This window comes from Doryrhamphus excisus, chromosome 11 (assembly GCF_030265055.1).
Source record: "Doryrhamphus excisus isolate RoL2022-K1 chromosome 11, RoL_Dexc_1.0, whole genome shotgun sequence".
Taxonomy (NCBI): Eukaryota; Metazoa; Chordata; class Actinopteri; order Syngnathiformes; family Syngnathidae; genus Doryrhamphus; species Doryrhamphus excisus.
In genome coordinates, this window is record NC_080476.1 from 13,513,486 (window position 1) to 13,539,784 (window position 26,299).

General features: G+C 42.1%; 1 protein-coding gene across 4 annotated transcripts in view; it reads left to right on the forward strand.

Moving 5' to 3' along the window:
- The window catches only part of abr (ABR activator of RhoGEF and GTPase), a 78,013-nt gene that overhangs the window by 10,002 nt on the left and 41,712 nt on the right, over nucleotides 1-26,299 (forward strand). The window contains exons 1-8 of one of the 4 annotated variants that reach the window (XM_058086231.1): nucleotides 1,680-2,035; nucleotides 16,320-16,501; nucleotides 19,104-19,280; nucleotides 22,443-22,541; nucleotides 23,102-23,287; nucleotides 24,088-24,195; nucleotides 24,288-24,348; nucleotides 26,222-26,274. In XM_058086231.1, coding sequence (XP_057942214.1) covers nucleotides 1,975-2,035; nucleotides 16,320-16,501; nucleotides 19,104-19,280; nucleotides 22,443-22,541; nucleotides 23,102-23,287; nucleotides 24,088-24,195; nucleotides 24,288-24,348; nucleotides 26,222-26,274 — 927 coding nt within the window. In that variant the 5' untranslated portion in view covers nucleotides 1,680-1,974. Of the gene's footprint in view, nucleotides 1-1,679; nucleotides 2,036-16,319; nucleotides 16,502-19,103; nucleotides 19,281-22,442; nucleotides 22,542-23,101; nucleotides 23,288-24,087; nucleotides 24,196-24,287; nucleotides 24,349-26,221; nucleotides 26,275-26,299 lie in introns of those variants that run through there. The other 3 variants (XM_058086229.1, XM_058086232.1, XM_058086230.1) reach the window with 3 other exon arrangements.

Genomic DNA, 26,299 nt, shown 5'->3' on the forward strand with positions numbered 1-26,299 from the left:
GGTTGTTTTCCGGTATTCAAGCGCCATTGTTGTTTTGGTTATGGTTACTGCAAATACTGGCATCGATCTGATTCCAAGTAAATATAGGCCATACGTACAATGTGGGACATTACATACAGTTGTATGTGCAAAATGATGTCAATAGTCACTATTGGCTTCCATGTTGGCCCAAAGCCCTCCTGTGTTTAAGACTTGGTTTGCAGACATTGTAACAATATGTAAATACACTGGAACCTTGCTTAGTGTACGCCCTGGATGCTGCAGGTTTTGTCGATGCAACCGTGTCCTTAACTCACCTGCTCGCTCCCAAAGAGGTATTCCGTGTCTTTTACATATTTTTGCACGAGAAGCACAAAGAGGTGATGATGCAACTCGACAACAGACGAGAGAATATTTGGTGTGGTTTTAAGTGGGAAAAAAAACTTCATTTGTAACAAAAATGGTATTTTCATGTGAAACAGGTTAATAGGTTTGGGTTAAATATCATATTGATATTTGGTTGTATAGTATATTCTATATTATTATTATTATGTATTAAATATCAGTATATTAAGGCATGGGTCACATTGTTTACGGTTGGGAATCAACATGTCACACGCGTGTTCTGCGTGTGTTTCTTAGGTAGTTTTTTTTGCATGCAGACCGGGCGTAGGAGCCTATGGGACTATTGCATGTACCCTGGTGGGGGCGCGTGAAAGAGCCCGCTGCCCCAGATTAAAGACAAGGGGGGGGGGGGGGGGTACAGTAGCTAGATAGATTTTTGATGAAGTGTTTTTTTGTCTACGCCTGGGTGACTCTTCCCTTCATATAAACCTCTGGGTGTGTTTTCTTGCTTCATAAAACATGCAGGTGCCCCCCCTGCCCCCCCCCCCCCCATTATACATGAATATGGATTCCAAATGCTTTGACTTTGATAGAGGAACACACGGAGCTGAGTATGTTTTCTCCAGCTGGCCCATAAGAGCAGACAAAGAGCGATGCTCCAGGCCGGTTTGGTTAGGGAGGGGGGCGGTGGGGCGGTGGGGCGGTGGGGGGGTCCTCTTGTCAGCCTTTGTGTCCTAATTGAAGTTTTTAGAGGAGGTTGAAGGGGGGAGGACGGTTGTATGTGGGACCTGTGGGGGGTTTGAAGCCAGGCTTTCATATTTGTTTTGTTGCTGGCTTGTCAAATAATGGCTGTACACACAGTATACGATGTAGTAGTAGTACTATGTAGTACGGATCATTCTCTAGCAATTCCACCTTGTAGTGATGATACTTCATCATGTGTACAGTTACCTTGATGATTTTATTGCATTTGTGTCATGAGTATCACTCTTTGGGCTGAAATTCTACACATAAAACTTGCAGTTTTATCAAAATAAAACAAATACCGAATACTTATTTCGACCATCTCTGCAAGGTGTGCAGGCAGCACTTACCGTAAACCGTTTTTTTGTCAAGTAGGGGGCCACAAAAGTTTGCCCCCCCCCCCCCCCCATCGTAGAGATTTAATTGTATTTTGACTTGTCGGTGTTGGTGTTCGAATCCACTTCATGTATCGTTTGTGAATGTCGCCTCTGCTCAAAGACTATTGGCAGAGAACACAAAGTGAGAGAGGAGGGGTGGATGAGAGCGAGCAAGTCGGAGAGAGAGAGGGGGGGGGGTGCTTTTCCCTTTCCCTAGCAACGCTCGGCTGTGGTCGTCTCCAGCCTGTTTCTCCCTCACTCTCCACACACACAGACACACACACACACACACACACTCCTTTGGCTCTCTCGCTTGTCAGCCTGTTGGACCTCGGGGGTCTCCTGACATTTTGTCCGCATGATTCTTTGTGCTCCCTCCCGCGAGATGAAAGCTTTTTTCCCGCAAGGATAAAAATCAGGGCGAAAGGCACGGCGAGTAGCGGCAACTTAAAACGGACAGAAGAAGAAAAGCGCTGAGACCGACCGGACTCGGGGGTGGGGGTCACGGAGGAAGGCAGAGATTCGGAGCATGGAGCCCCTCAGCGCTCACGGCCTGCCTCGGCTCTCCTGGATCGACACCCTGTACAGCAGTACGTATCGTCTGTTTACGCCACGCACGACTTTCCATTCGCCTCCATCTCCTCCACGCTCCACAGTGGGAGTGGAGCACTTTTCTTTGGACTTCCAATTAGCGTGCATTACTGTAGTTGTCCATAACAACGCTGTCGAACCCCCCCCCCCCGCTCCACCACCCTCACCCACAACCTCTTTATTTCGCTCTCATTCCCGGCTATTAGCAGCGTCTCATCCTTGCCGGCATTCTCCTGTCCAGTAGAGAAGTAAAGAACGTATGTGGATGTAGAAGTTCATGTTCCAGCCATGGAGGAGCCTGGTTGTCTTATGTTGAATATTCCATCCGGTCCTCGTCGCCTTTTTCCGCTGAGCTTAGTTTAGTACGCTTGGGCAGGGAATGAGCAGCAATGGCTGATGATTCTCCGACTTTTCTTCCACCTTTACTCCGATATTGAAGGAATATTGTGATTGGGATATTGTGATATGTGTTAAACACGAGGGTCAGTTGGTCAGTTCAGCTTGTTTAGCCATGTGGACTTCTCAACGAAGAAGATGCTGGTGGTTGAAGGTGGATTAGATATATTCTGATGTTGTGACTGAGTTATTTTTTTGAAATACTTTTGTGGATTAATTCATGTTGTTCAAGTGGATAGTTCAGATTTTTGTCATGAAGTTGCATGACATTCCCATCAACGGTGACACCCACCACTTGGGGCCCTTAAGTCTGGTCGGACTTGATAGTTCCAGGTATTTTCTCAAGTGAGAAGTTTAGCTTTTTGGCGATTTTTTTTGGCTTTAGGCATTTTTGTGATGCAAATGCGTTACTCTTTTGAACGCATATTGTCTTGACAAGCCAAACTCTTTACTTGTGAACCTCAGTGACTACCTGGAACTGCGTTCTTCATCACCAAAGTCCGACCAGATGTTGAGGCAGCAGTGGTGTTCAAGATCCCGCTGTAAATGATAATGATGATGGCTGGGTTTGCTTGAGAGATGAGGAAGAATATCACAAGTGGATCTGAAAAAATTTGATGAGCCGGTATCGTGAGCCTGCAGACGTCATAATATGCATATTAGATGAGTACATTGACTTTGGGTCATACTGATGATTGTTCTAATGTACAGTATGCCGTTATCCCTAACGTCCGTAGATATTCAGGTATGGGTCACGTTGCATGTGAAGTATGTCACAACACTGAAAGTATAATTCCTGAGTGCAGTAGTATTGCGTAACGTGACTTGACTCATCATCTTACGGGCAATTTAATTTCTTCCTTCAGGTTATGGTGTTTTAATAATGTCCGTATTAAGCATAAGTTCCTGCATAACACTTTAAAAATATCGCCTTATGTCAGCTTCCTTAGCATGGATTTACCTCCTTGTTGGTGACGCCCTGTTACCCCCGATTCGCCTTCTTTTTCTCCCCTTGTGAATTTAATGTTATTAAAATAACATTATTGCATAGGGGAATTTCTCTCTGGATGCTTTGATCCCTGTGTTGCACTGAGCTAATTAACGCAGCCTTGAGGAGGTGCCGTAGAGAAGGTCTGTGTAGCTCCTCCTTCTCCTTCTTGTACCGCTAACTCCTTGAGAGTTGTTCGACAGCGCCCCTGCTGGCCACAGCAATTTTTGACTCAGTGATTAGTCAAAAACAATCATTTGCACACAATTCCTAGTGATGAATTAATGGAATACCCCCCCCCCCCACCACCCCCCCTCGTCCCTAGAGACAAAACGTTATGATAAGAAGGGGGTTGTGCAGATTGCATTCTATTTCATAGCTGCAGTCGGGGCTCTCTGCTGCCGGGCTTTATGCTAAAATATGCTAATGTTTAGCAGGATCTGCATATTTATTCTCATGGCAATGCTATGGAAATAAATATAAATATTTTTTTTTCAATGCATCCCAAACTTTGTCTGCGTCCGATGTCGATGAAAACGTCCACCATTTGGTAAAAAAATAGAGCAGGTTAGAGTAACAATCATGAATTTTGATCATTAGAAGCTGGAGTTGTAACGATGGTACTCTTTTGTACACTTGGCTGCAATCTAGCAAAACAAGCTAATGTGCTAATTGTCGACTAAAAATCCGTGTGAGGCTGCATGTGTACAACTGGTGGCCCGTTATTGACATCCCAAACAGCCTCTTTCACCGTGCTTTTGTTTGTGCACCTTTTGCCATGCATCCACACCTCCTCCATCATGTTCATCTGCCTCTTGGCTCCTCCGTTGCCCAGAATGATAAAAATACCCTTCTGGCTCTTAGCTTCTCAAGGCAACGGCTAAGTAGGATTCCTCAGTTTGGTTATGCTGACCATGAATCACCCTGTGGAATATGACTCCGGTGTGGTTGCGAATGCACCGCTAATACACTTCCTGAAACGCAACACAGGGCTTAAAGATGCTATGTTGGTTTCCTGACGTAATGCATGTAATTGCATCGTAAGCGTAAACAAACGATCGAGTCATGAAATGTCATTTAGCCCTCAACTCAATTTGTGTACCCCAGGGGTGACTGTAGGGTAGCCCCCATAATGACACATTGGTCTTGAGTTGGTGAGGATGAGACTTCCTGGGAATAAGATGCTCATTCTAATTGATGGGAGAGCAGCAAAAGAGTTTCGTCACTCGTCAATCACCGACCCCGAAACGCAACAACGCCAATATTTATCCAAGGCTGTCAAACCTTTCTTCCTTTTCAGCATCCCATCATCTGTGATGGATGACGCCACCGTCTCGCTGCTCCTGGCTGACTTTGACCCAGTCCTGGTTCTGTCTGCAAGTGTTTAATGTTGGCACTTATTTGGCTGTCATGCGGCCTGCAAACTGCCAACAGTGCCAGGAAAGGGCTGGGCTTCTGGATGGCATCCCAGCAGAATAAATACAGCCAGACTGAAACACATTTGTCTCACCCCCCCATGAAATCAATTTGGACCGAACCACCCACGTCTGCCACTCAATTTCTTTCTCAATTTGTTTGAACAGCCCGTGGCTTGATCCTCAACGCCAACACCAATCAGTGAGATCAATGGGGTCTGATAGCGGAACCAAACATATCGTTTGGGACTTCGCCACAAATTTCAAATATGAGATGTTCACTGTCATCTGCAGTACGAATGATACTTACTCAATATATTACGTTATAAAATAGCATTTTATGCATTTGTCAAATGACTCTCAGTGTTACTGATGTGCTGCTGGTTCCTTTTTGTTCACAAAGTGCAGGAACTTTGGAAATCCAACCTTTCGTGTCCACTGCATCACGCGTGTTATGAGTGTGGAAATCCCCTTTGAACGGCTTCTGTTTTGCCTCTAAGACACCAGCTGCCATATTGTATATGTTAGGTATTTGTTAAGCTGTTAAGCATGTTCAAGCGTGACGTCACTTCCTGTCTGTCACTCACTCTGCTTCCCAGGGTATAGTATATTGCGTAATACGAGTGTAAAGATGACCATAGGGGTGTTATTTCATGTCTAGAGGGCTCTAACGATGTTAAAAAGCGTTTTTAGAAGATGGTAAAGATCGTAAACTATGAAAATATTCCATTTACAAATAAGGACTCCTACTTGTACTATGAAATAATAATGCGATAAACGAGGGATTATTGTTTTTTTAATACTTTTGTGGATTAATTGATTCAAGTGGATAGTTCAGATTTTTGTCATGAAGTTGCATGACATCCCCATCAACGGTGACACCCACCACTTGGGCCCCTAAGTCTGGTCGGACTTGGTAGTTCCAGGTAGTTTCTCAAGTGAGGAGTTTAGTTTTTGACTTTGGGCATTTTTGTGATGCAAATGCGTTCCTCTTTTGAACGCATATTGTCTTGACAAGCCAAACTCCTTACTTGTGAACCCCAGTGACTACCTGGAACTACGTTCTTCATCACCAAAGTCTGACCAGATGTTGAGGCAGCAGTGGTGTTCAAGATCCCGCTCCTACTTGTACTATGAAATAATAATGTGATAAACGAGGGATTATTGTATTGACATCTAAAAATGATCATGATTATCACTGCCATCTATTTCAGTGACGCAACTATTTTTTTATGTACTTTTCAGTTTCTTTGGTCAGCAGATTTGGAGAATTTGTCGAGCGTAGAGTTGGAACTTTATTGTGCACGATCTCATTTAATGCATGTTAGTCTTCTTTTCGCCGTGTAAGTGTCTCCATTATCCTGATCAGAAGATGACGCAATGCCGGCATGGTGGCTATAGAAACCGATATTCAAGGATGTCCTCACACACGCACACACACACACATGCACACGCACACACACACACACACACACACACACACACACACACACACACACACTGAGAGGCAGAAAGTCTTTTTGCCAGCCCAAAGCAGAGTTATGTAATCCCGTCATCTGGGCCGCCTCTACCAGGCAAGGCTTTTTCTGCTTTGTCTTGCAGCATCTTCCTCCCTCTCATTGGACCTGATACCAAGCCCTTGCTTACATAATCCACTTCATGATTCATTTTTTCACATCTGTCACAGAACGCTTTACATGATTTGACCTCAGAAATGCTCACAAATGACTTCCTCCAGTATACGTTCGATTTTTTTTCCCACTGAACAGATATCAAATCTTAACGTTTGGTTGATAAGCGCACACGGGCTGCAGTAGAGGAAGGCTTCCAATTTGCACTTAGACCCAGGTGAGCCTCAGGGATCGTTTCACCCCAAAGACTGATAACGGAAACACTTATTTCTCCCTGCAACGCCCTTTCATATCGTCCATGAAGCTGACACTGTAATTACTTGGTGCCAGGGTCTGATCTGGGGTTTGGGTTACTGGTCCCCACTGAATGGTTCAGTGGAGTGTTGTTTTTTTGAGGTAAAGTCTATGGTAATATAAAGTATATAAACTGTAAGAGCTGCACATATTTTGTCAGTTTACCCATCGACAAATACATGAACATTCCAAGTTTGTTTGGTAGATTCCTTTTGACCTTCCTCTTGTGTTAGGGTCGGCACCGACACGTTTTATATTTTAATGCATAAAAAGAATCCCATAACATTTGTTTATTGCATCAAGGCTTTTTGACTTTGTCAGGAAACTCTATTTCAACAAAATAAAACCAAAAGTACAGTGAACCAAGATCTGGACCTGTTCTGCTTTTTGATTTCACTTTATACTAAAGTTATGTTGCTGAAAACAATAACTTAACGCATTTATTAAAAACAGAAAAATGTACAAACTTTGTCAGTGCTTTGGTTCCGATTCCGGAAAATAATAACCACATATAGTTGGTGGGTAGACAAATGATTTTTTTCAGATTAAAATGAACAAAGCATTATTAGAGCCCTGTAGACATGACAAAACACGACTATAGTCACATTTATACTCTTTTTATTTACAACATATTGCGCAACTGCAGGGTCTTGAGACACATGCTAACTCGCTAACTAGAGAGCTAGCGACCTAAACGGTAGCCTTCAAGTTATTTCCTTTAAACTTAAATAGCCAAAAACTTACCACTTCCACACGGATAGGGAGGATAACTATTAACAGTTATTTAACCTTTAACATGAACATTAATCAAACGTAATAATTTTTTCTGGGTACATGATACCATACAGCATCCATATCAAACTTGCGCGGGCCGCACTAACATTAAACTTTCATATCAAGGCGGGGGCCTCAAACTAGTGTCCTGCGGGCCACATTTGGCCCGTGGGCTGCGTGTTTGGGACCGCTGCCATAGATGTTTCTTTAGTGATTAATACTAAAATGAGAAAATAAATAAAAGTAATTGATTTAAGGGATATGTTCTATACCTATCAGTAATAGCCAATTAACAAAATAATTTAATTTATTTATATGATTCTTTTGAGGTTCTTTTTACCATTTTTGGAAACTGAAATGGAGGGGTATAGTGACAAAAAAAGGCCTACATGCCCACACCAAAAGTATTAAAACCAACATTTTCATGGATGAGGAAGCCTAAGAAGGTAACCAAGACATGAGTAGCAAATTTGATGGTTATTGTTTTTAGCGTATTTTATAGCTGATTTAATACACGGGTCAAAACCGACCCGTTAACATAAGAATTGATATTAGAAATCTAACACAAGAGGAAGGTTAACCAAACGACAAAGAATAACACAATTAAAATTTCTTGTCATTCAGAATTAGTAGAATGCTGGTTGGTAGAGGATCAGATCCGAAATAGACAGACTTGATAGACATAGATGGACATCATGACTGGACTGTTGGGGTTGGGGGTCGTGACTAAAAATCCTACCAAATTCAAAGCATCTTCCTTGTATAGAACCTCATCACGTAGTGCAGGGTTGCCAAATATGACCACACGGGTCTTGTATGGCTGGATAGTCGAGGTAGACTCAACTGCTGTGGTTCACCCATGTAAGAGAGTCCATTTGAAAAGATTGGGTGGGGGGGGGTGTCGACCAGTCACAACACTCATTTGGCTGCTCCCTCAACCGGACTCCCTGCCAAGATGATCCTCCTCTGAACCAAGGCGGTCGGCGTTCATTCGGTGACAAGCTTATGAATAATAGATGCTTCTTTGGGCTCAGCTGGTTATGTTGGTACCGCTTCTTTTAGAAGATGCTTCCTTTGGTATTGGTGAACTATTCAAAGCAACATTTTTTCTGTTTTTTCTGTTTGCCAGCTTGTATTTGACACAAGGTCATCTATTCTGTGTATATTTTATAGTAGTTAGTTCATTGTTAATTGTTAATTCCAAGTGTTACATTATTGAGGTATAGTGATGATAAAAATGTTATCTTGGAATATGTTTGTTTTTTTCTAGATTGATGATTTAATCTTGGATATTGGGGACGAAAAGGACCCCAAAACCTGAAAGAAATATTATGGTTTTATGGTAATTGCATTCAGTTAAATTATTATTGATGTGCTGTTTGCGTGCAAAATACACTCAGAATTTCTGCTCCATAGATGATATTGAGCAAGTACAGGAAGTTTGGAATGACAATAACATTAGTTACCTTTTGTGTCTTCCGCTATCCCATTCATTGGAGTACACTTGTCGGTATCGGTATCGGTGTTCAGAAGCAAGAAGTTATAAAAAAAAAAAAAAAAATGTTCATCGCTATAGCTTTGTATTGATATGTAAAAATCACGTGGTGTCCAAATCATCACCATTGTTATTACTGACATGTATTTTGGCATATATTACTGACATATATATTTGCCACTATGTTTCATGAACTCTTATGAACTTTTTGACAATGTGATGGCAATTAAATACTGCAAAAAAAAAAAACACGTTTTGAATTAAAATTTAAACAGGCATTATTATTAAATTAAATTAATAAAAATTTAAATTTGGACTCTCTTGTCAGGTTGGTAATCAGCAAGTTTTTTTTTACTTGCATTAATACCAATTTGTATAAAATCCTTCTGTTGTTGGTTGGGTTTTCTCCTACTTAGTAAACAAACCTGTTGGCTAAGTTCTAAGTTCTAAGTAATGGCTGCAGCTGCATTAAGAAGGCAGTGATGACTTAACTGAAATACTGCCGACATCAGCATAACCGTCGCCAGGCCCTCGATGTTGTTGCGAGTGTGTTGCCATTTCCACGTGTGACCCACTGAAATCCTTTGTTGTGCGTGATGTTAGCGGCTGTGTCATGTGTCTGTGTGTGTTTGTGCTTTTGTGAATCTGTGGGGACCACCGCTATGCCCTCGGGGGCTGGGGCGCACTGTGTGTGTGTGTGTGTGTGTGTTGTCTGGTATGTTACCATGGATGGCAGACATCATCAGAGGTTACGAGAGTATCCACCAACCCCGTCTCCTTTTGCCGTCCATGCCACGTCCCTTTCAGCCAATGGGCTCATAGGAGCACCCCCGTCCCGACCAATGGCGCTGCCAACGTGTTTACGTGCTCCCGGAAGGCAGGAGCCTTGATTAAGCATTCAGGGTAGTCGAGCGGAATGAAGAAGATGAGAAAAACAGAGCGGTGAAGATGGAGAGCTCGACAGAGATGGGGCCATGATGGGTTGGGAGGCCTGATGGCGTCACTGGTTCACAACCAGGTGAGCCAACACGTATAGGTCGATTATTACATCAGGTATTCTGACAATGAAACTCATAACTAGCTCTCCAGTCAGATGCAGATGTGCCCTTATTATAGTATGCTTTGAAATGTACCGCTTAGTAACCCCAACCTGCTCACAATGAGTGGTCTCCCTACTGTCCTAACACAGTCAAGCCAGAGCGCCTATTTCAGTTTGGGGCCATCACGTTGGAGCCTCTGTGTCCTCCTTGGCTCGCTTTTTGGTGATGCTTTTGTTCAAAAAGAGAGATTTTAATAAAGCATCATCACATGGAACAACTTCAAGCCGAAGTCGCAACCAGTCGTACGGATGCCTACAGCTGGTCTACATGCAAAAATGCACAATTTTATAAGTAGAGTTTCCAAAGTGTTGCACAGACTAGTAAAATAAAAAGTACAAATAAAAAACAATAAATAAAGGTGCGGAATGGCGGTCGAGTGGTTAGCACACAGACCTCACAGCTAGGAGACCAGGGTTCGATTCCGCCCTCGGCCATCTCTGTGTGGAGTTTGCATGTTCTCCCCGTGCATGCGTGGGTTTTCTCCGGGTACTCCGGTTTCCTCCCACATTCCAAAAACATGCTAGGTAAATTGGCCACTCTAAATTGTGCCCTGTGATTGGCTGGCCACCAGTCCAGGGTGTACCCCGCCTCTCGCCCCAAGACAGCTGGGATAGGCTCCAGCGGTAAAAGCGGTAGAAAATGAATGAATGAATGAATAAATAAAGGTACAAATTGAATTTAATCCAAAACTAAAAGATCAAATAAGAAATAAAATAGTAAAATAGATGTTAAATAAAATATATAAAAAATATGTACATTATTATTTAATATATTATTTGATTTAATTTAATACAATTTTAATATTAAAATATTAAAAACAAAAGAAGCAAAGCAATAAAAGTATAAATAAATAAAACCAATTAAAATAAAAGAAAGAACTAAAAGACACAGGACCATACGACTCACTCCAAGTTAAAAGCCAGAGAATAAAAGTGGGTTTTAAGACGAGACGAGGCCTTTTTTTACTTGGGAGGGGGGGGGATTCTTGGGCCGGCTGCAGAGGTAAAATGTAAAACGGGTTGCACTTGGTATACTTGAATAGAGTCGTTTAAAAGAAAAAAAAAAAGATAAAAGGTATAATTATGCAACAAAAAGTCATATTGATGAGACAAAAAGTCCAAATTATGAGATGAAAAGTCAGCATTATGCAACAAATAGTAACAAATATGAGATAAAAAGTCAGATTTATGCGACAAAAAGTCCAAATTATGACATCAAAAGTCATATTGATGAGACTTAAAGTCAAAAGTATGAGAAAGTCATAATTATGACATTAAAAAGTCATATTGATGATACAAAAAGTCAAAATTAATAGATAAAAGGTATAATTATGCAACAAATATTCCAAAATATGAGCAAAAAAAATCAGAATTATGAGACAAAAAGTCATATTGATGAGACAAAAAGTCCAAATTATGTGTTGAATGATTTAAACCAACTAAGTGGAGATCTGCATACCTCATGTTTTTCCTCCTAAAGCTTCTTGTATCCCATTTTATATCTGGTATGTTATTATAACAATATTTGGAATATGTGTGTGTGAGAAAGTTGTCTCCCGGAAAGAGTGTTCATTTGTTCAAGGGAAAGTTGTTAAAATAACACACAATGGTATGCGGAAAGCGCAGTACATATGATTTTAATAAATGCAGTATAATCTCAAAAAAAAAAAAAAAGAATAGAGTCGTTTATTGAATGAATGCTTTTATGCTAACATATTTTTCCTGGGTCCTGGCAATAGTCCGCACGGTACTGACTCCCTGCTCGGGGTGTCATCTTACGTCTGAAACATCTCGATGGTTTTAAGCTCCCTGCCTTCCGTCTGCGCCGTCCTCTAACTGAGCAAGAGAGTGCAATAAGCAGAACGTGCAATCATCAGGGTCGCCCGCGGGGCTGTCGTCAGATGCTTTAATTTTAATAGCGTGGCTCTTTGTAGTTTTCCACTGCGTGGTTTAATACCCGTCCCATTAGCACGGGAACCGACGTAACACCCTGAGATCTCGGTGCCCACACTGCAAAGCTGCTGAACGGCACACGCTGTCCTCGACGTGGGTGTTTTGTTGTTGCTGTGGCTCGTAATACCTCAACATGCAATCCCAAACACGACCGTGCGGCCTGGATGCGACTGCTCGTGCATGAGTGCCTGCACCTATGGTGCTTGTCGCTCAGCCTTGGGGATTCGGAGCAGCTAATTACAATGTATAGTGACTGGCTGACATGAGGTTTGGGGTGTGCATGGATGGATGGGGGCGGGGGGTACTAGCCACTCAAGCATGGAACAGACGGTCCTTATCTCTGCCGACAGACATATGGCACATAAAGATATCCAGCTGTAGCAGTGATTTCATATGTAAACAAACTATACACCTTACCTCCCCCAGTGGGGTATCTGGGAGAGTGTGTGCACAGGTTGCGGACTCCATAATGGGTGCCCACTGCAGATAGTGTCTTCATTAATCTCATTTGGAGTTGAAGTCTTTATAGACGGTAATCTCATGTGTTTATATCAGACATTTTATTTTGTTCTCAGTATTTCTCATCTTGTATGAAGCTATGAAAAGCCCTCTGGGTGAGAGGCTGAAAACATTAAAAACACGTTTTTTTGACACTTTTTGTTCCAGCGGGTGGAGGCGGGGCCACCGGCGAGTGCACACACATTTTGCCTCCACGCTGTCCCGCAATTTTCCGCAGCAATGCGTGACACTTCCTTCTGAGAAGCGTGAAGATGACTTTGCACCCTTTTTTTGTTCTGTTGACTCACAAATGATAAAATTTGTGACCCAAAATGGCACACATTGGCACCAACTGACCGTTTACATCAGGGGTCTCAAACTCAATTTACCTCGGGGCCACTGGAGCTAGGGTCTGGGCGAGGCTGGGCCGCATCAGGTTTTCCCCCAAAAAAACCCAAAAAACGCATTTATTAAAAACAGAAAAATGAATAAACTTTGCTTTGGTTCCGATTTTCTACAATAAAAACTCTGATAAAACATTCCACTGTTCTCAAATATCTTACTTTTTATTTTTCTACACAAAATAAGATGAAAAATAAATAAACAAATCAAGAATAAAGAAAATCAATCAATCAGTAATTAATAAATATAATAATAATAAAACGGCAAATAATTAAAAATTAAGAAACCACATATAGTTGGTGGGTAGACAAATGATTTTTTTCAGATTAAAATGAACAAAGCATTATTAGAGCCCTGTAGACATGACAAAACACGACTATAGTCACATTTATACTCTTTTTATTTACAACATATTGCGCAACTGCAGGGTCTTGAGACACATGCTAACTCGCAAACTAGAGAGCTAGCAACCTATAAGGTAGCCTTCAAGTTATTTCCTTTAAACTTAAATAGCCAAAAACTTACCACTTCCACACGAATAGGGAGGATAACTATTAACAGTTATTTAACCTTTAACATGAACATGAATCAAACGTAATAATTTTTTCTGGGTACATGATACCATACAGCATCCATATCAAACTTGCGCGGGCCGCACTAACATTAAACTTTCATATCAAGGCGGGGGCCTCAAAATAGTGTCCTGCGGGCCACATTTGGCCCGCGGGCCGCATGTTTTAGACCCCTGGTTTACATCTTTTGCCCTCGTGGGTGATCAGTATTGGAATCGGCAGGTAAAACCCTGATGGGCGCATCCCTAATATATTGTTCCTGATCACTGCTCTTTGAGTTTTAAGTGCAAAAGTGCAAGTCGATGGTGAAATAAAAAGGCACCAAGGGATTTGTGAATGGAGCCAAGGCTGGTGTGTCTACACGACACTACGTATTGATCCTGGTCTTGGTTGGATTGATCACCGTAGAGGTGTCCCTCGGGGCTAAGGGGCATACAATCTGCTGCCCTTTTTGTTGGCCCGCCTGCGGCTTGTGAGTGTGTGTTTTCCTGACCCGACAGATGTTTGGACACCCGGTGATTCACAAGTCTGCTTCAGAGGACATAAAATGCAGGAAAAAGCTGAATAAAGCAGCAAAGTCTGTGTAAGAGCTTTATTTGTACTTCCCTCAAGCCTCATTAGGAGGAGCTGAAGCTGCAGTTTGCAGATGAGGTTTTTTTTTTTTTTTTTTTTTAGCTTCAAGCTATTCTCTGAATCTCCCCGTTTCTCCTTCCAAAGTTTTTTTTTTATTCAGCTCCAAAATGGTGCAACATTGCCTCAGAGTCTCATATCATATTACAGCTGTTGAAATACTGAACCATGGCGATTGGAGTTCGAACTTCATAAAGGCTTTTCATTTCCCCCGGTGCCGCCTCATGATTGATGGGCTTGTGACGGTGACGTGTAAAACGGCACATGTTACACATTCAGCGCACACACAGCCGCATAGAAAAACATCGCACAATGCCACTAGTGGGCTCAGCTCCAGACGAGTCGAGGCTACTTGAAGCTTTTACCTGTTTTGTTTGACTTTGGCACGATAAACTCGTGCATGACAAGTTTTGCACTCATCTGCAACATCTTTTTACTGCTACACGGCTGACATCACTCCCGCTCCTTGCTAAGCACGTCAACACACGCTGCCATGATCACGTGGACTAAGTCCATCGGATAATGAGGTACATTTGGAAGTGAGGCCTGAAAGAAGTTTTGGATTAAAATTAATTAAAATTCAAATTACAAATTACAAATTAAAATTAAAAAATAAATAAATAACAAATAAATGAATAAATAACAAATTAATAAATAACAAACAAATAACAAACAAATATATAAATATCAAAATAATAAATAAATAAATAACAAATTAAAAAAATAATAAGAAATTTTAATAAATAAATAAATAACAAATTAATAAATAAATAACAAACAAACAAATATATAAATATCAAAATAATAAATAAATAAATAACAAATTAAAAAATTAAGACATTTTAATAAATAAATAACAAATTAATAAATAAATAACAAACACAAATATATAAATATCAAAATAATAAATAAATAAATAACAAATAAAAAAAAACTTTTAAAAAATAAAAAAATAATAACAAATAAATAACTTAAATTACATTAGGAAAGCAGGGAGTGAACAAATGTAACAGTTACTGATTGTAAAAGTACCAGATAGATAGACTCCCTTTATTGTCATTGCACAAAAACACAGTAGTGAAATTGCCAACGAAATGTCGTTGCCTGGCTCCCATATAATAACAGACACAAAAGAAGATAAGTAATAATAAATAATAATAATAATAATAATAATAATAATAATAATAATAATAATAATAATAATGTGGAGAATAAATAGATAGAATAGACACCAAATATGAACAACATAATGTTACCAGATGGAGGGGTAGGATTTAATAAGCTTTGCTTCTTTCTACTCCTTTTGGACATGTGGAACTGGGAACTGATTATGGGATGCATTCAATTGTATGAAATGAAATAAAACCATTAGCATTACCATTACATATCTATCCGGACGTCCTCGGGAGCGCTTGGGAGTATGACCAATCACAGTGGAGTGGGCGTACCTAGCGGAAGGCCGTGGGTGGAGTAAAGTAATCAAGACCGTTTGGGTCGGAAGCAGTAAGTCCGTGGAAACACTGCAGGAAGAGGTGCAGATTCTGTCAGATCTAGAAAGCTTTCTGTGGTGTGTAGCTGCTCTGTAGGAGTCCACGCCTCAATACAAAACACAGAAAATAAATATATTTTTTATGAAAGTGTATTAATAGATGGTATGTATTATTATTCTCACCGGTTGAGAATCAGTGCTGTGAAATGAGAAGGTTCGACTCCCAGAACCAAGAATGGTGTCGCACGGAACACTTGCAACACGACCACAGAGCCCCTTCCACTGAGATTTTCACAGCAGCTGAAGCCGCGTTGGCAGGCTGCAGGGTATGATGTAATCTTTGTCCTCCTTAGAGAAGATGCTGAGCAAGGCAGCGCAGCTCTGTGGATGCTAGCAGTGACTATTTGCACGTCAGTATATGGATGTGGGATAGAGAGGCTTGATCCAATATTTGTTTTAATGCTGTACCCCCCCTTTTCAAAAGTATCACCACTTAATTTGCTTGTTTAAGATGTGTAGCAAAGCCCGTTTTTTTCGCAGCGATTGTGCGAGAACACAGTGATTGATCTGACACACTTTACTTCCTGTTCTATGTTTCTTTCCTTCATTGTGAGAAACTAACCGTGCTACTGTGTTCTCTCCGCCAGATTTTAACTACAACACAGATGGCTACGAGGGGGACGGGCCGGAGGACGGCAAGTGTCAAGATGGCTCGGAGACGCTGCCCTATATAGATGAATCCCCGACCATGTCGCCCCAGCTGTGCACGCCTCAAGGACCACACGGAGAAATGGTCTCCCCCACGCCACCAGAAGGCCTCCCCCCCGGGGTAGGAGAGCACACGCATGCACGCCCGATACGTACCGCCATCACAGTCAGGGAGTGGGATGACCGGGTATCTGCCGGCGAGCTGGTAGCTTCTTCCTGTAAACGTTAGCCACCAGCTACATTAGCTCATGGCTCATTCAGAGGGGGCCGTAAATCACCTGTCATCCAGATGGGGATGGATGCCTCATTCGGTGGGGAGGGGGTCAAGTATACACAGCAGGGGTGTCCAAAGTCTGGCTCGGAGGCCGTTAGTGGCCTTCAGATCTTTGTTTATTGGGCCGCAGTATATTCTAAAAGTAGAAAAAAATATATATATGGAGTTGAAATATTAAAGAAAAATACATTAGTTTTAAAAGTCGAAACAAACCAATCAAAATAAATTAATTTTGGGGGGAAGTTATAACATATATTACAAAAATATTCACTGGAAAGTTTAAATATTTGGAAAAAAAACTGCAAAAAAACCCCCAAACAAACAAAAGAGAGCAAAGAGTGTTTCATACTAATATTTGTTTTTCATCGATATGACAAAGCAAAGATGCAGCTTTTTTCTTGAGATTTCTTGAACTTCTCAGCATATTTGAATGTGTTGCGCTACAAAATATCAAAGGGGCAAAGTTGCATCCTTTCTTTTTCAGTACACACTTGAAGGCCATCTCCACGCTCTTATTCTACCTTGACATGCCAGGGATTTTTTAAAATGACAATCTATAAAGAAAAAGTAGAATTTTGGAAAGTCATGCGGTCACACTCTAATTAGCTAATTAAACTGAAAGGTTTCCGTCAGGCTCAGTTGGCCACACAATGACGGGGGAAGACTTGACTTCACCTCCAGAAGACAGTGCCTGACATATCAACAGCCTTAGGGGGGTTTGATTCCAATATTCCTGGGTGAATGTGAAGACAATGAACAGATGGCCTGTTCCATTGGTGCTGCATATGCCTGGTAATGACTTTGTCTCCATCTGCTGGCGAATTGGGGTAGGACACTCTTCACTTCCAATCTCTTTTTGAACCTTGGAGCACAGTAGTTTTATGATCTGGCACAGAGCCCAAAGTGGCGGCCTTGGCGACATTTTTTATATGGCGTACGGTGAACAGATAACACATGAATACAAAATCATTTCCACAGTGGGTGTCCAAAGTGCGGCCCGGTGGCCATTTCCTGTGTGCAGCTGTTTTTTATAGGCCCTTGTCACATTCTATAAATACGAGTCAGCTGGGATAGGCTCCAGCATACCCGCGACCCGAGTGAGGATAAGCGGCATGGAAGATGGACGGATGGATGATATTAGAATACGAATGTACAAGAACAAAGCGGCAATATTATGCACAAAATGGGAAAAAAAATCAAGAAAAAGTGAATTCATCCTAATAAAATTATTACATATTTTTGCTTAATTTAAGCACTTCAAGCATAAACAAAGCTAAATAAACAAAAACACAAAAATATCTGACATTGAGAAGATGCATTGTAGTATTGTACACTGGCCACTAGGTGTCAGTAATGTTACATTGAGACATTAGTCAACACAGGAAGTACTGTACAGAAACTGGAAGTAAAACTATAACGCTCTTAATTTATGTGTGAGCCTACCTTATATGTCTTATTTTCCTATAAATATATATATATATAGTTTCCTATTTTGGGTAATACAATTGTAAAGAGGAGCGCTAGTTCTCATCTAGAGAAATAATGTTTAGAGTTTAAAAGGTTCTAAACAAGTATTCTATTCTCTAATGATGAAAATATTTTATATTTATATATGAATGTCAATTCAGTAGTCCCGGTCGGGTCTAGAGCCGATGAGCTGCAATAAACGAGGGATGCCTGTCGCCTAAAGGGCCAGCCGGGTCTGATGTGGTCTACAGAGAACCATAAGCACAGCAAAGGGGAAGTGCTTCTCGCTGATCCAGCAGGAAGCTGTCATTCGAAATGATGTCGTTGCAGTGGCAGCCGTGGACGTACGCCAGTAAACAACCACACACGTAACTTTCCGCGTCCAACCTAAACACGCGTGGGAGCAGAACTGGCCTTGGGTTTTTGCAACATCTCAACGTGTGACGTAAACATTGTAGACCGGCGTGGAGCAGAACTGGCCTCCAGCTTTTGCAACATTAGATTGCACAAATGATCTGCAAACGAGGTTTGGGACCCACCGAAGAACGAGAGGGGGTGGGGGTAATCTATATGGGGGGGGTGGGCAGAGCAATAAGTGGATGTCGCTTCCTGTAAAAGGGTAAAGTGGCGCGTGTGGTAAATGAGCACAATCTGAAGCTGTATGCTAGCATGATGAGGGGGAGACTTTTTGCACGAAGGCACTAAAGACTGACCCCCCGCCTCCCCCCCTGTTGCCTTCAAGGAAGTGAGGGGGGGGGGGGTGGATGTGGAAGGAGGGCAGTTTTCATCGACCAAAGTGAAGCAGAAGCACCCCCCCCCCCCCCCCCCCCCCACACACACACACACATAGAAAATACACTGACACACACCAGGAAGCCCAGCAGAGGAAGGGGGCGGGGTTAAGTAGGCGGGGCGGTTTGTCTTTCACTCTCGGCGTCCAGACGACTTGCTCGGAGTGAAAAACGCTGATGTGTCCGGGCAGGCCCCGTTGAAGGCAAACACAGGCAGGAAGAGAGGAGGCGTAGGAGAGGAGGACAGGGACATGGAGGAGGACGAGGAGGAGGTGCTGTGCTATCTGGACAGGGTGCTGGAGGAGGAGGTGTTTGACTATGAAGATGGGGAAGTGGAGCCCATCACTCCGGTACACAGGCAGTTCAAGGTGAGACGGCCCGGATGCGGGAACACATGAACACACACGCACATGTGTGACGTTTACGTGCAGTTACCGATGACGGCTGACGTGTAGCGGCGTGGACTCGCGTGGCTGCAGCGTGGGCCTCGGAAAGGGCTCCTGCGTGTGGCCTTTTGAAGGGTTGTCCTGGAAAAGCGCTGATGGATCCATCTGCTCCTCGGCACACACTGCCTCTCTTTGTGCGGCCGAGGGAACGTACTCGCACCGTTGGCTGGAAAAAACAAATATTTCCTGCTTTTTCTCATCCTGCTGGTCTCTTTTGGTGGGAGATGTTAGTTTGTGATGGCAGTTTATATCAAGTCCTGTTCTAGTTCTTTCCCTCGTCTGGAGAACATGTTCCTGCAAGAGTGCAGTTTGGGTCCCAGGCCAGTAGTTGAGGAGAAGGTGATAAGATTAGAAGTGGAATGACATCACCGTGTGCGAGTGACAGAACTCAGTCCTGGTTCTTCTGATCTTTGCAGTCAGCGACAGCAACGAGAGTGGTTGCACTTTTAGTTGCTGACTCACGACTTTCCGCTTCTCCACTGAGCAGACGTTTATACTCGAAGACCAGATGAGCGTCCTAAGCTACTATAGGTAGACTAGAGCTCTCCTATCTAGTTATTTTCAGTCATGTTGTTTTCACTTCCTGTGTGTACGGCCTTGCGGCCGCCGCTAACCATTTGGCAGACGAGAGAAAGCGACGTCAACGTGGCTGTGGTGGAGTGCTCAATTCCATTTTGTTTCACGGCATTTCAACTCTGGTGACGCTTTAGAGCAGGGGTCTCAAACACGCCAAATGTGGCCCGCAGGACACTAGTTTGAGGCCCCCGCCTTGATATGAAAGTTTGTTTGATATGGATACTGTATGGTATCATGTACCCAGAAAAAATTATTACGTTTGATTCATGTTCATGTTAAAGGTTAAATAACTGTTAATAGTTATCCTCCCTATCCGTGTGGAAGTGGTAAGTTTTTGGCTATTTAAGTTGAAAGGAAATAACTTGAAGGCTACCGTTTAGGTCGCTAGCTCTCTAGTTTGCGAGTTAGCATGTGTCTCAAGACCCTGCAGTTGCGCAATATGTTGTAAATAAAAAGAGTATAAATGTGACTATAGTCGTGTTTTGTCATGTCTACAGGGCTCTAATAATGCTTTGTTCATTTTAATCTGAAAAAAATCATTTGTCTACCCACCAACTATATGTGGTTTCTTAAGTTTTTATTATTTGCTGTTTTATTATCATTATTATTATATTTATTTATTACCGATTGATTTTCTTTATGCTTGATTTGTTTATTTATTTTTCATCTTATTTTGTGTAGAAAAATAAAAATTAAGATATTTGAGAACAGTGGAATGTTTTATCAGAGCTTTTATTGTAGAAAATTGGAACCAAAGAACTGAAAAAGTTTGTATATTTTTCAGTTTTTAATAAATGCGTTTGGTTTTTTTTTGGAAAACCTGATGCGGCCCAGCCTTGCCCAAATTGAGTTTGAGACCCCTGCTTTAGAGGGACGTACAAGCGCTACGTCATCGTATGACTTGTATCGCACCTCAAAGCCGACACATGAGGAGAATATTGGCAGGGTTGTTTATAAATGGATGATAACGCCTCCACATCACAGCTCATTCGTTTTACGATGGCCGGTCCACCGTACCATGGTCAGGATTGGACTTTGTTAATGATTCATCTGCTCTTTGACCCCTGATAAGTCGTACGTGTGCAGCACCGCGCTGACATTTGCTTTATCAGGTTTAACTGTGAGAGAGCGAGCCGTGATTCATCATATTTCTTCACAAGTCATTTTCTTTTAAAACTATGTACATTACTCTTGTGGTATATTTATATTTGAACTGCACCTCTTTCCCTTTTCTGTACGTTCTAGAGAGCTAAACAGCTAGCTTGCGGGAGCCCACCATGCACGTAATGGGTGACACCTATTTCGACCTCCAAAAAATGTCAATCACAAAACTGACTCCTCACGCCACTAGCCACTAAACAATGTGGTGGGACACCAACCGAAACAGGAAGTAGCTTATGAATAGTGTTGTGACGTTCAAGAACGAACCGGTTCTTTTGAACGGCTCATTAACATGAACCATGGGAACCGTTCTTCCCCATTCACATGGGGAGGAGCGCAGCTCAGTGGGCGGTGCTTATTAGATTAGCAAATAGCATGACACCACGTGGTGCACGGTGCGTTCACGTGAGTGCGACAATTAAAAAAAAAATCCCAACAACACAGAAACACATGAACGCCTCCTGCCTTAAAGAGCAGCAGTGGTGTAACACCACCCTGTGGAATATTTACAATGAATCCAGATCAGACTTTAAAATGTTATCATCCATATTTCAGAATAATAATGGGATATCTAAATTATAAAAATAAAATAAAATGAAAAATATAAAAATTATTATTTCCAAAATAAAACGAGTTAAAGCCAGACTGGCTTCTTAAAACTTAATAAATATAAAAATGAGCCAGTTTTTTTGAACGGCTCTTTGAAAGGACCGACTCACCAAGATCCGGCTCCCCTCAAAGAGCCAAAAATCTCATCCCTACTTATGAACGACTATGAACAAACAACCAAATGATCTGTTAAGTGTTAGCCCCCCGTTCCACGTTTGGTTTTCCCCAGCTAGATGGACCACCCACACCAAGTGCTCCATCCATCAGGGTCATATCGTGGTGGTATGGTCCACGGGCCGTCTGGTCTCGCTGGCTAAGGCTGCCATTTCCACTTCCCCACCACTGGAGGGTTTGTTAGTGTTAACGGTTGTGATGCGTTGTCTTGTCGCAGGCATCACGGCGATGGTAACGCGGCATGCAGGAGAAACATCTACGCCATCAAGTCATGCCATGATTAGTAAACAGACGCTCACTTCCTGGATGCTGCTGCTATTGACGGAAGCTGCTATGAAAAGAAGTGGGAATGTTTGAAATGACCAAAATATGGCAAATTGCATTCATATGCACGATACAATGTTGATGGAGGTTTTTTTTATAAAGCTTTATTGTCAAAGTAGGTGTGTCCCATTACATGCATTCTTAGCTCCCTCATGCTAACTGACAGAAAACAGTAAATATACGGTATTGTATGGCGTATCCATGTAATATTCCATTCTTACTGCACTCTTCGTTGCACAGGGAGACATTGAAAAAGGACTGGAGATGAAGAAACTTGTGCTTTCTGGTTTCTTGGCCAGTGAGGAGATTTACATCAACCAGCTGGAGGCTCTGCTGCTGGTAAGACAAACCAAGCCTTTCTCCTTTCCAGTAGAACATCAAGTAAGGTTCTTCATCAAATTTGGGATGAATAATAATTAGGGCTGGTAAATTATTACATTTCTAGTCACATTAATTAGGTTTCCAGTTATTTAGTCATGACAAATCATGACAAAAGTGGTATTTTTGTATTAAAAATAATATTAAAAATAATATTTTTACCATTATAACACAATTAACTATTTACAATTTTCATCCATCTCTTTTCGGCCATCTCTGTGGAGTTTGCACAAGCATCTGGCATGTTTTGTATCCTGCCATTTGTGCCACAAGATCAATTAAATTCAATTAATTTTTGTGGCCACTAGGTGTCGCCAAAAACACCCGCATAAAGGCAGCACATGTTGAATTTGACATGGATTTTCATATATAATATTATATAAAATATTATATATGTATATAATATGTATAATATTATATTACTATTATATAATAAAATAATATAATATAATAATAAGTAGTTGCAGGAGCAGCCAAGCCATGAAAACAAGTGTGACCGTGTGTCTTTGGAACGTGTGCAGCCCATGCGTCCCCTGAAGGCCACAGCCACCACCTCCCAGCCCGTCCTGACCATCCAGCAGATCGAGACCATCTTCTACAAAATCCAGGACATCTTCGAGATCCACAAAGAATTCTACGACGCTCTCTTACCCAACATCAGACAGTGGGATGAGAAGGTCACGGTGGGACACCTCTTCCAGAAACTGGTGAGTACCATTTCTCGTATGACGAGCGTTTCGTTTCCTGTGTGTCAGCTGCTACAGCAAGGCGGCTAATTCGTGGTCATGTTCTAATCCTTTACTTCTGAACCACCGATACTCGTTTAAATACTATGTTGCTCGGAATTGGTAGCTAGTTCTTTAGCAGAAGCCGATCACAAGCAAATAAGGGAACTCATGATGAACTTGTCAACCCATTGGAAATCCCCGGCGGCCATTATTACTCACAGTCTCACGGTGAAAATAATTGTATCTCAAAAGTTTGGGAACCACTGTCTTAGATAGAAGGCTAAAATCATCACACAGTAACTGAACACTCAAATGCAAAAAGGCTCTACAGCTGTACATATAATATTCATTCATTCATTTTCTATCGCTTATCCTCACGAGAGTCGCGGGGGTGCTGGAGCCTATCCCAGCTGTCTTGGGGCGAGAGGTGGGGTACACTCTGGACTGGTGGCCAGCCAGCCAATCACAGGGCACATATAGACAAACAACCATTCACACTCACATTCATACCTATGGACAATTTGGAGTGGCTAATTAACCTAGCATGTTTTTGGAATGTGGGAGGAAACCGGAGTACCCGGAGAAAAGCCACGCATGCACGGGGAGAACATGCAAACTCCCCGTGCCACTCCAAATTGTCCATAGGAGTTGCATAGAGTTGCATCATCGCCTCTTTTTTCTAACGATCCTCAAGCTCATTCCTTTTTCCGTGATCCAATAGAGACCAAATGTCCCATTCCCGGGTGGCGCCCATGTTTGATTTATGTGAATTGTCCCAGGCCAGCCAGTTGGGGGTGTACAAGGCCTTTGTGGACAACTACAAGGTGGCACTGGAGACCGCCGAGAAATGCAACCAGGCCAACAGCCAGTTCCAGAAGATATCGGAGGTATCCTTGCTCCTTCCGAGGAGCGTTAAGAAGCTCATTAGTATTCCATTGTCATTCATTCTAATGTCTTATTCGTCCTTTTGTTCTTCCAGAACTTGAAGGTGAAAGGTCCCAAAGACTCCAAAGACTGTACCACAACCGTCTCAATGGAGGGTAAGTGATGCCCGGGAATGTGTTTTTCCCGTTTCAAGACTCCGCTCCCCGGCTCCCTGCTGCTTGTGCATGCAGCGGCGGCTTTGGAAAGCAAGATGGTGTATGTGTGAACGTGCACACACACACACACACACACACACACACAGGCCGGCTCCGAGGCTGCAAAAGTAGGCAGTATGCAGGAGGACATGGTGACGAGAGGAGATGGAGGTGCTTCTGGTCCTCAGACTGTGTTGTAACTGCACATATGGTAATACGGGAATATGGGAATACGGGAATACGGGAATACGCAGACGTCCGGATTGACATTTTCAATGTTGTTTTTTGTTTTTGTGCCTGAAGATTGATCGTTGATTGATTGGACGGTGGATTTGCTTTCCTCAGCATCTCTCTCCTTGTTAGATGGGAGATGTTTTCCGTAGGGATGCTGGTGTTTCGGATATTATCCTGCCTTTTTTCTGGAAGTGGACCACATGGTCTTCATCTTGCCGTCATGTGCTCGTCATCCTGTGTGATTGGCGTTCAAAGAATTAGGGAATGTATGCTGTGGCGGAGATGGACGTAATCCAGCATCTTGTGCAGTATTATTACTGCAGTATTATGCAGTATTATGTCACCTTTACCAACTGTGAAGTACTGTGCAAAGTGCTCGTGCCACCGTTTGATTGGTTTGAGCCGTGCTTTCATGATCATGTTAGGTTGAGCCACAATCAGGACAGGCTGTAGTCCGCCCCTCGCCGGATGTCAGCTGGGATAGGCTCCAGCATATACCCCCCCTCGTTCTGACCCAGTGAGGATACGCGGTATCGGGAATGAGATTTGTGTTGTCGGTGGCCAGCGTGTTATTCGTGGGATTGAACCTTTTCTCCTTAAGTTAAGTTAAGCTTCTTTTGCTGTTTTATTCTGTTTTGTTATGAATAGTTTGACTTTTCTCGATTACATTTTTGTCTCTTAATATTATTTATTTATTCTCATGGTATTTTGCCTTTGTTATCATAATATTGTAACTTTTTAAAACCAATCCATATCGATATGCTGCGACTTTTTTTTAATATTTGAAAAAAAGCAGCCTGCATCTCAGCTTTTTTGTTATGAGTTTTCTATAATTTTTTAAATATTTTTTTTTCTACTATTATTTTTTATGTTATTTTTTTCTAATATTATTTTTTAATATTATTTTTTAAATATTATTTTTGTAATATTTTTGTAATATTATTTTTTAATATTATTTTACTATTATATTATTTTTTATATTATAGTATGGCATCTTTATCCTTACATCACACACATGGCACGGACCTGTGAAGGAGGCTTCCCTCGGACTTGTTGGACGGGGAGCGCGTTGGATCTCCCAGAGAATTCCAAGAGCCAAGTTTAGTGGTCTTGATGGGCGTGTCTTACCCCATGCCCCGCCCTGCATACTGAGTTGTACCCAGTTAACCTCTCCGGTGCTTCTTCTGGAAAGTACTATTGTCGTGTACTAGACGTAAACGCAACTAGACAAGGTGGGAATGAGTCGTATGGGGGCGTGGTCACAATTTTCAAGTTCGGAATTTCCATAATTCTGCTAACACACAAGCAGCTTTTGTGCTCGATGGATGTGAAAGGTTGACTTTCAGAGAGCATCTGTATCTTCATCTCCTCTTATCTCCTCTTTCCGGCTTTCTGTGGGAGGTTCTCACCTAAACCTGTGATGCTTGACAAAGCAGCGGCTGTGCTTCATCCTACCCGCATCCTGCACCATCATCATCATCATCATCTGTCCATCTCGTCATCAATCTTTCACATTGCTTTCTTTGAAAAGTCGCCATCAACTGTACGTCCCGCTGGTCGAGGATTTGGGTGTGATGTTCAACTTCTTGTCTCCACACAGCTCTCCTGTATAAACCCATCGACCGTGTGACCAGAAGCACCCTCGTTCTTCATGTGAGTATTTGCTGTGGACAAGCCG